The sequence below is a fragment of the Chelonoidis abingdonii genome, chromosome 16 (assembly GCF_003597395.2).
Source record: "Chelonoidis abingdonii isolate Lonesome George chromosome 16, CheloAbing_2.0, whole genome shotgun sequence".
NCBI classification, from domain to species: domain Eukaryota; kingdom Metazoa; phylum Chordata; order Testudines; family Testudinidae; genus Chelonoidis; species Chelonoidis abingdonii.
In genome coordinates this window covers 15,927,863-15,938,817 of record NC_133784.1, presented here as the reverse complement: position 1 = coordinate 15,938,817, position 10,955 = coordinate 15,927,863, and the positions used below count along the sequence as shown (strand labels likewise).

The window sequence follows — 10,955 nt, the reverse complement described above, 5'->3', positions numbered from 1 at the left end:
CCTGCTTTAAGCAGAGAGTTGGACTAGATGACCTCCTGAGGTCCCTGGAGCACTCACAGAGTCCGCCCCAATGCCACCTTTGGCAAAAAGGCTGGGTGGGGCCGCAGCTGGACCTTATCCTTGTAGAAAGCCATATAGGGGGTTCTGATGTGAGTGCGCTAATCCTTACCTTCCATGAGAGGCGCAGCAAGGAACATGAAGCTAACAGCTCAAAGGGTGGCCCAGTGAGCCTTGACAGCACCAGGTTCAGATTCCAAAGGTGGATAGGGTCATGAACTTGAGGATAAAGTCACTCCAGACCTTTCAGAAATCTGACCATGAAAGGCTGAGATGGCCACCAAGTGGAGCCTGATTGCTGAAAGAGTCAGACCTTGGTGCTTTAGATGCAACAAGTAGTCCAGGATGGATTGTTGGGCAGTCTGGCCTGCAGGTAGGTTTTGGCCTGTGGACCAACATGAAAAATTTTTCCATTTGTCCAGATAGCCTGTACCAGGGCTACGTTTCTGCTGCTCATCAAGATCTGTTGGACTTGAGCCGAGCATGTCTGCTCCTCCACATTCAGCCACACAGCAAGCATGCCATCAGGTGGAGGGATGCTAGATTCAGGTGTCAGAAATGACTATGATGGGAGCTCTAATGGAGCTGCTATTGAGAGCAATAACAGTGTGCCAAACCAGTGTTGGTGCAGCCATGCTGGAGCTATCAGGATGAATTTTGCCCTGTCCTGCTTGATTTTCAGGAAGTTTCTGTGCACCAGTGGTACTGGAGGGAAGACATACATCAGGGACCCTGATCATGGGAACAGAAAGGCATCTGACAGGGAGCCTCTCTTGAGCCTGCAGACAGAGCAGAGCCGATGACACTTCCAGTTCTGTCTGGACACAAACAGATCCACCTGGGGAGTCCCCCACTTTTAGAAGATGTGGTTGGCCACCTCTGAGTGGAGAGACCACTCGTGGAGAGATGAGAAAGACCCGCTGAGGAGATATGCCAACGCATTCTTGATGCCTGGCCATGAGATGAATGGTGTGCTGGAGGCAGAAGTCCCACAGTCAGAGAGCCTCTTGGCACGTGCCTGACGATCAGGCTCTGCCCTGCTTGTTGATGTAGAACATTGCCATGGTATTTTCCATTAGGATTTGGACTGCTTTGCCCTCCAGAAAGCAGCCAGCTGAATTGCCTTGAGCTCCGTGATATGTATATGCAGGGAACAATCTTTCTGTGACCTGAAACCTTACGTGCTGATGTCGCCAAGGTGGGCTCCACATCCCAGGCCTGATGCATCAGAGACTAAGGTGCTGCGGTACACAGGTCCACAAAGGGGAACCTCTCCAACACTGATTGGGTTCTGTCCACCACCTCAGTGATGACAGGATATGTGACGGGCCTGTGACCACCCAGTCCAAATTGTGTGTGTCTGGCATGTAGTCTGAAACCAACCATGCCTGCAGCGGTCTAAGACACATGCTGGACCACGTAAGTAAATGCTGGCATGTGGCCCAGCAGCTTGAAGCATATCCAGGTGGTTGCGAGTGGGTGGGCTCTCACGTGGGAGATGAGGTCTGATGTGGCTCAAAACCTGGACTCTGGCAGGAAGGCCCTGGCTTGGGCAGAATCAAGCACTGCTCCTATAAACTCTATCTGCTGAACTGGGGACAGCGTTGATTTCATTAGTTTATAAGCAGACCCAGATTCTGACACGTTGACTTCACCAAGTTGAGGCTGCCTTGCACCTGAGCTCATAACCTGCCTCTGACTAGCCAGACATCGAGGTGAGGGTAGCTCTGCACCCCTCGATGCCTCAGGTATGTGGCTGAAAGGCAGAGCCACGAACTGATAGTGGTGTTGACTCACTACAAAATCGGAGAAACTTTCTGTGTCCATGGAAAATGGAGATATGGAAATAAACGTCCTTCAAACTGAGGGCAGCAAACCAGTGTCCTAGATCCAGAGAGGGAATAATGGAGATCACGGATACCATGCAGAACTTAAAACTTCTTGAGATATTTGTTGCAGTGACACAGGCCTAGGATGAGTCTGAGGTCCCTTTTGGCCTTTGGGATTAGGAAATAGAGAACAAAACCCCTTTCCCCTCCTGTTTAGAGGGGCTTCCTCTATGGCCAACACCTATAGGAGGGTTTCCACTTCCTGGAGAAGAGTCCCTCAAGAGGGACGGGGAGGGAGTGGTAGTCAGGGATGGAAGAAAACTGAAGGGTGTACCCAGAATTTATGGTGCGAAGCATCCAGCCGACAGAAGTAATTTGGGCCATGCACTACGAAAGGGGAACAAACGATTGAAGAATAAATGGGGGGACTGGATCCAATAAGTTTGGTGCATTGTCCTCAGGCGCACCCGCAAAATACTTACCTTGCATAGGTGCCGACTATTAACATTAGTAGTAGTAGGACTAAAATTAGTAGGTGCTTAGCATCCACCAGCAGCCAACCCACTCCTTCCCCTCGGTTCTCCCGGTGGCCTTGCTGATCAACTCCTCCTCCCTCGCAGTGCCTCCTGCCCACCACAGTCACCTGTTCTGCGGCATACAGGAGGTGCCAGGGGAGAAACAGGGATGGGGCATGCTCAGGGGAGGGGCACAGCTGGGTGGGAAGAGGCAGAGTGGGGGTGAAGCGGGGGCAGGAAGGTGGGGTGGGGGCTTAGGGAAAGGGATAGGTGGGGGCAGGACGGGGGTGGGTGAAGATGGGACCTGGGGCAGAGTGGGAGGTAGAGCACCCCAGGGGCCCAGAGGAAGCCAGTGGTTGTGCTGTTTCGCGCCACCTGATTGGTGCGCAGAGCCCAATTGCGTGGCTGAGGAGGACCAAGTGGGATGACAGCATTTGAAACCCTTCTCTCTGGCCCTTCTGCTATAGGAGCCTTGCCTTGAGGGCCCAGAGAATCTTGGCAGAGGTGGAGGAGGCAGGAATGACTTCCTGGAGGCATGTGGCATGTAAACCCCCAGGGAATGAAGCATGGCATGGGAGTCTTTCAGGCAGTGCCACCTGCCATCCATTTGATCCGAAAATAGAGCACTGCTCTCAAATGGGAGGACCTGGATGGAATACTGGACCTCCAGGGAGGGGCCAGAGGACTGCAGCCACGAACTCCACCTCATCGAGACAGCCATAGCCATAGCCATGGCCCTGGCTGCCAAGTCTGCTGCAAACAATGCTGTCTGGAGAGAAGCCCTGGCTACAGACCTGTCTTCCTCCAGAATAGACCCAAACTCCTAGCCTGGGTCTTGCAGCAGGGAATCTTTATACTTCCTAGAGATCTAACCATCAGAGGAGTGAAGTTCTGGAACAGCCTTCCAAGGGGAGCAGTGGGGGCAAAGGGCATATCTGGCTTCAAAACTAAGCTTGATGAGTTTATGGAAGGGATGGTATGATGGGATAGCCTAATTTTGGCAATTAATTGATCTTTGACTATTAGTGGTAAATATACCCAATGGCCTGTGATGGGATGTTAGATGGGGTGGGAGCTGAGTTACTACAGAGAATTCTTTCCTGAGTGTCTGGCTGGTGAGTCTTGCCCACATGCTCAGGGTTTAGCTGGGGTCAGGAAGGAATTTTCCTCCAGGGCAGATTGGCAGAGGCTTCCTCTGCAGCATGGGGCATTTGCTGGAGGATTCTCTGCACCTTGAAGTCTTTAAACCACAATTTGAGGACTTGAATAGCTCAGACATAGGTTAGGGGTTGATTACAGGAGTGGGTGGGTGAGATTCTGTGGCCTGCATTGTGCAGGAGGTCAGATTAGACGATCATAATAGTCCCTTCTGATCTTAAAATCTATGAATTTATGAATCTTCATGGAGGATTCCCGGGCCACCCCCATGCACATAAAGTCATTTTTGGAGAGCATTCTCTGTGTAGCTAGAGTGGCCACCGATACTCACTACACCTACTTTTTTGTTCAGATTAAACATAAAATATAAAATAGCACGTAACCCCTACAGTTTGATTGGAAATGTGTACTCACCAGAGATGCCTTCCCCAGCATCACACTCCACCGCTAACTGGTCCTGTGAAGAGATGGGCTCCTGGGTTAAAAACAGTTCTTGGATGTTGGGGAGAATGGATCCTCCATTTGCCTGCCTCACATTCTCCTCATCATCATCTACAAGGTCCTCCTCGTTGTTGCTCAAGGTTGCCCAGGGCTCCTGGCAGGTATCCACACAGCGTTTTGGGGTAGTGGTTGGGTTGCCACTGAGAATTGCATGCAGCTCCTCATAAAAGCGGTATGTCTCTGGGGCAGAACCAGAACAACTGTTCACCTCCCATGTCTTCTGGTATGCTTGCCAAAGCCCCTCCATTTTCACGTGGCACTTCTGCGTGTCCCTGGTGTGGCCTTCCTCCCCCATGCCCTGCACAAACTTGGCATAGATGTCAGCGTTTCTTCTGCTGGATCAGACCTCTGCCTGCACAGACTCTTCTACCCACACAGCACTAAGATCCACCATCTCCTGTGTACTTCACGCTGGAGCGACTTTGCGGTCTTGAGTCTCCCTGATCAGCTGTGCTGGTGAGCTCTCCATGCTGATGAAACAGGAAATGAAAATTCAAAAGTTCCCATGGCTTTACCAGGGGAGCAGCTCTTTCCTGTGTACCTGGCTAACGTGCAGTGGAGTTGAAAGTGCTGTCCAGAGCAGTCACATGGAGCACTGTGGGACACCTCCCAGAGGCCAATTCATTCGAATGACACAACACAGTGTCTACCCTATAACCATGTCAACCCGTAGATGTCGAATCAAGAGGAGGTGGAGTACAGAAGTCGACTTTACAGACCACTTAGGTCAGCGGAAGGGACTCAGTAGTGTTGACACATCATCAGATTGACTTAACGCGGTTTATGTTGACCTAAGTTTGTAGTGTAGATCAGGTCTCAGATACAGAAGCAGTTTGAAGAGACCACTATCACACTTGCTGAGCAAGAGCAAGAGAGGCATTCCAGTGACCATCATGGGTGATAAGAAGGAACTGAGAGGGTACAGAGCCAAAGCTTCTTCATACACTGGTGCATAAGTGCAACACTCCAGAGCCAGCCCTACGGATATCACTAAGGCAAAAAGTCTCTGGCAACAGTGCACACAGGCACTCACACACCTAGCATGGAATGGACATGAGCAAGCACTCAAAGAACCACCACTATCACTTGTGGGTGAATACTTTTAATAAAGCCATCACTGTATCTGACTTTTCAATCCTCATCCTCAAAGGAAACCTGCACAACACTTTCAAAAGATGACACTGGGATCTTAAACTAAAAACTTTGCTAGATATAGAATCATAGAAGATTAGGGTTGGAAGAGACCTCAGGAGGTCATCTAGTCCAATTCCCTGCTCAAAGCAGAACCAGACACAACTAAATCATCCCAGCCAGGGCTTTGTCAAGCTGGGCCTTAAAAACCTCTAACGATGGAGATTCCACCACCTCCCTAGGTAACCCATTCCAGTGCTTCACCACCCTCCTAGTGAAATAGTTTTTCCTAATATCCAACCTAGACCTCTCTGCCTGTAGTGCCTCTGGGCTGGTGCAGCTACACCCCGTTCCTTACTCCATGCACATCATGATATCACAAGGGAGCCTCAGGACAAATGCTTCCTCTCACCTGCTCATAGGCTTGGAACAGTCAATTTTTACCGGTAGATGTCAGTAAATGTCTATACACCCAAAAACCCACTGATACCCACTGATAATGACAGAAATTCACAGATAGTCGAAGAAAAAAAGTGCAGCTGGAAACTTTGTAGAGTGTGGTTGAAGGATATTTACTATGTTTTGATGTGATGTTGACAATTTGTTTTTTTGAACAGTTACAAAGATTTCATGTTTTGAATTTCAATGTCTACTGTCCCTAAATATTTATTGTTGAACTCATCCCATAATTTCATGCAGCTGTGGAAATTTCAATCAATAAAAATTAGGGCTGTCAAGCAATAAAAAAAATTAATCGTGATTAATCGTGATTGATCGTGTTGTTAAATAATAGAATACCATTTATTTAAATATTTTTGGATGTTTTCTACATTTTCAAATATATTGATTTCAATTATAAGACAGAATACACAGTATATAGTGCTCATTTTTAATTCACTTAATATAAGTACTGCAGTGCAATGTCTTTATCATGAAAATTGAACTTACAAATGTAGAATTATGTAAAAAAATAACTGCATTCAAAAACAAAAAACAACGTAAACAACTTTAGAGCCCACAAGTCCACTTAGTCCTACTAGACAAATTAGAGGATTGGGCCAAAAGAAATCTGATGAGGTTTAACAAGGACAAGGGCAGAGTCCTGCACTTAGGACGGAAGAATCCCATGCACTGCTACAGACTAGGGACCGAATGGATAGGCAGCAGTTCTGCAGAGAAGGACCTAGGGGTTACAGTGGCCGAGAAGCTGGATATGAGTCGACAGTGTGCCCTTGTTGCCAAGAAGGCTAATGGCATTTTGGGCTGTATAAGAAGGGGCATTGCCAGCAGATTGAGGGATGTGATCATTCCCCTCAATTCAACATCGGTGAGGCCTCATCTGGAGTACGGCGTCCAGTTTTGGGCCCCACACTACAAGAAGGATGTGGAAAAATTGGAAAGAGTCCAGTGGAGGGCAACAAAAATGATTAGGGGGCTGTAGCACATGACTTATGAGGAGAGGCTGAGGGAACTGGGATTGTTTAGTCTGCAGAAGAGAAGAATGAAGGGGGATTTAATAGCTGCTTTCAACTACCTGAAAGGGGGTTCCAAAGAGAATGAATCTAGGCTGTTCTCAGTTGTAGCAGATGACAGAACAAGAAGTAATGATCTCAAGTTGCAGTGGAGGTCAGGTGGTGATAGAGGTGGCTGTCAATGATGGTGCGGAAGTCTAGGATGCTGATTCTTGTCTGAGAGGTGGATGCAGAAATGGAAAGGAAGATGAAAGGGGAGGTGCGAGAATGTTTACTACTGACCATGGAGTCTGTGCTGATACGGAGATCTTGAGGGACGGGAGATGGGATGGCGTTGCATATGTGTGATGTTGTAAGATGAACTTGTTCGCTGTAGAGAGGTGGAAGGTACTTGGGGAATGGGTTACCTAGGATGTAGAGTGAGGTGGAGGATCGCTCTTGTCCTTAGAGGTTTTTAAGGTCAGGCTTGACAAGCCCTGACTGGATGATTTTAGTTGGGGTATAGGCCTGCTTTGAGCGGGGATTGGACTAGATGACCTCCTGAGGTCCCTTCCAACCCTGATATTTATGATTCTACTGCTGTAGCCGGCATCGCAACATATTTATGTGCCAGATGCACTAAAGATTCATATGTCCCTTCATGCTTCAACCACCATTCCAGAGGACATGTGTCCATGCTGATGACGAGTTCTGCTTGATAATGATCCAAAGCAGTGGGGCCCGACGCATGTTCATTTTCATCATCTGAGTCAGATGCCACCGGCAGAAGGTTGATTTTCTTTTTTGGTGGTTCAGATTCTATAGCTTCTACATCGGAGTGTTGCTCTTTTAAGCATCTCCACACCCTGTTCCTCTCAGATTTTGGATGGCACTTCAGATTCTTAAACCTTGGGATGAGTACTGTAGCTATCTTTAGAAATCTCACATTGGTACCTTCTTTGCGTTTTGTCAAATCTGCAGTGAAAGTATTCTTAAGATTAGCAACATGTGCTGGGTCATCATCTGAGACTGCTATAACATGAAATATGACAGAATGCAAGTAAAACAGAAGCTGACATACAATTCTCCCCCAAGCAGTTCAGTCAGAAATTATTTAACGCATAATTTTTTTAAACAAGCGTCATCAGCATGGAAGCATTTCTTCTGGAATGGTAGCTGAAGCATGAAGGGGCATACGAATGTTTAGCATACCTGGTACGTAAATATCTTGCAATGCTGGCTACAAAAGTGCCATTCAAATGCCTGTTCTCACCTTCAGATGACATTGTAAATAAGAAGTGAGCAGCATTATCTCCCGTAAATGTAAACAAACTTGTTTTTAGTAGCGATTGGCTGAACAAGAAGTAGGACTGAGTGGACTTGTAGGCTCTAAAGTTTTAGAGTGTTTTGTTTTTGAGTGCAGTTATGTAACAAAAAAAATCTACATTTGTAAGTTGCACTTTCATGATAAAGAGATTGCACTTGTATGAGGTGAACTGAAAAAATACTATTTCTTTTCTCATTTTTACAGTGCAAATATTTGTAATAAAAGTAATACTATAAAGTGAGCACTGTGCACTTTATATTCTGTGTAGTAATTGAAATCAATATATTTGAAAATGTAGAAAATATCCAAAATTATTTAATAAATTGCAATTGGTATTCTGTTGTGTAACAGTAACAATTGGTATTCTGTTGTTTAACGGTGAGATTAAAACTGCGATCACAATTAATTTTTTTTGAGTTAATCATGTGAGTTAACTGCGATTAATCGACAGCCTTCATAAAAATGTAAAAAAATTCTTAACAATAAACATCTACATTACCAAAAAATACAAATTGAATTCTGCCAACCCTGTTCAGAATGCGAAGTGTTTTTTGGGGGTGAGGGCGGAAGGAGGCCAACATACACAGAACTGGAAGAAATGCAGACAACGGTTTGCCTTGTGGATTCATCACGTTTATTGAACATGAACAGAAGGAAAAACAACTGAGACACACAGCTTCTGTGCTTCAGCTTTGGCTTCTGATTTTCATCTGCAATCGACAGTGAAGGGAGAAAGACTGGACAGTACAAAAAGGGGATCCAAACTGATTTGTCAGAGCAGATTTTTAAAAATGCAAGTGTTGAACAATTAGTGGCACCTAAGGCTAACAGATGGAGGGTTACTGTGGCAGCAAAAGAAAAGCCATGCCGAGCATTGCTTATTGCAAGGCAGGTTCAAGGGGGGGCTGCTTTTTGGAAAACAGTAGTGTAGGAAAAATAATACAGAGCCGATGATGTCATTCACTTTGGAAAGACAGTGACCACCTCATAGCCTTCGGGAGGGGTCACTCGCTCCCGGGCATGCGTCTCACAATAGATGCAATCTTCCACAAAGAAGTGTCCTTTCTGCTTGAGGTTTGTCCCACAGTCGCTGCACACGTAGCACTCTGGATGGCGGTGCTTGTCACGCAGTTTGACAAACGCCCCCCTGTGGGAAACAACATAATGGCTCAGCTCTGGGGCTCCTGGAATCCCTCAAGGACTCCCTGGCTGAAATTCCCCATGCTTGCCCACTACTGGGACTGCTCCAGACAGCACAGCCATCCCCTTGAGTGGGAAGGAGGCAGCTGTTCTGCAGCAGCAATGTGCCAGTTAGAATATCTATGGGGAGCATGGGTCTAGGGAAGCAGAATGTGGATATCCTCGCTGGACAAAGACTGATGCCCAAGAAAGATTAAAAACTCTCTCCCCCTCACACACAGTGAAGGCCAGGGCCATGCAGGGTTAGAGAGACTAGGGGTAAGATCTTCAGTTGGTGTAACCCCAGTGCTCCCTGTGGTGCTACATCAATTTACACCTGATGAGGATCTGGCCCCGTGACTGGCTAGCACTATGCAAAATAAGAACCCTGTTCCCTGAAAGCATTTTTAGAACTGGCCTTCCCATTTTTCCAAGCACAAGCACAAGGAAGTTCTAGGGAAAGTCCCTGGTCAAATTCTCTGGTGATATCCTTGGCAAAGTTCCTTCGCTTTCACTCGCCATTGTAACTGATCCCTGTCAGACCCCTTTGCCTGCATCCCCCGGGCACTCTGTCCGGAGACATCCATGTTTCTATGGCTGTGCTGTAACTGTGCTTGCTGAGCCTCTTCTCTCCACAGGCCCAGGAGATCCAATACCTCCCGTCTACTCCAGACAGGAACATGCCCAGTGAGTGGAGCTGGCATGGTTGGCTGTGCTTCTGGGTGTGCTTGCCAGGCTGGGCAACCAGGAAAAGGCATTTAAAAAAATGTGGGGTGGGGGTTAAAGTGGGGTGCAGCTTCTGGTCTCTATGACCCTGAGAGGCACTGGAGTTTACAATTGTGAACAGAGCAGTCACGGTCACAGGGAACGGGGCATTGTGGGACAGCTGCTGGAAGACTATTAGGACTGACATAAGTCACACTTGCACTACGTTGACCTCAATTGATTGACTATGGCTCAAGGCCGTTCAGGGTGGTGGCATTACTGCATTGGCGTAACAGGGCGCTTATGTCAGTAGGAGACAAATTTGAGTGTAGACACATACAGAAATAGGTTGGTGCAAGGTGACTTACATCAACCTAACTTTGTAATGTAGACAGGCCTTGGTCTTAGAGAGGAGCTGGTAAACAGGTGTGTGCAACACTGAGGGTGTACCATAAAAAGTGGGTTTGAATGGCTCAAAATAAGTAAAATGAGCCAAAATATAACTCCAGCACAACCAGTTTGGGCAAAGGGCTGCAGAACCAAAGGGCAGCCCTCTGACTTGCAACTTAAAAAAACCCAGATGTTTGTGGGAGAGGCAAAAGGTGCCTGGACCCTGGCTGAATTTTCCAATGCAGCAAATAGTCACTAACTCCTACGCTGTAGTTAGGGTGTCTAATTGTTCCATTGTATTCCATTCCCCTCAGGGAAACACAATGCGAATGCTATTTGCAACTAGCCAAACCAAAATAAGGAAACTACACGGCACCTTGTTAGCTACCTGACACAGCTCCCAAACAATTCCCTAGGAGTATAATTTTGCTCTAGCAGCACTCTCTTGAATTCATTAGTCACACTGTTTATAGTACAGAGCTTTCCAGACCTACCCAATTGTTGGAGGAACCGCAGGGTTTCATATTTTAATGCTGATTCATATTTTACATCACACATATCCCTGGTAACAGAACTCACTGATGTTCTAGTGTTGGTCAGCGTTCAGGCTATGCCAGGCTTGTGTGATTCTGGCATGGAGGATGTATGCAGGAGGATGGGAAAGTCTAATGAAGGCTTTGTATGTATGGACTGCAGTGGGAAGGTTTTAAAC

The 10,955-nt window shown here is 46.9% G+C and overlaps 1 protein-coding gene across 3 annotated transcripts in view; it reads right to left on the bottom strand.

Annotated features, from left to right (window-relative positions):
• Positions 1 to 8,580: 8,580 nt before the first annotated feature.
• The window catches only part of PDLIM1 (PDZ and LIM domain 1), a 74,968-nt gene continuing 72,593 nt past the window's right edge, over positions 8,581 to 10,955 (bottom strand). For all 3 annotated transcript variants that reach the window (XM_032792395.2, XM_032792401.2, XM_032792410.2), the window contains one exon: positions 8,581 to 9,116. In XM_032792395.2, coding sequence (XP_032648286.1) covers positions 8,930 to 9,116 — 187 coding nt within the window. In that variant the 3' untranslated portion in view covers positions 8,581 to 8,929. The remainder of the gene's footprint in view (positions 9,117 to 10,955) is intronic.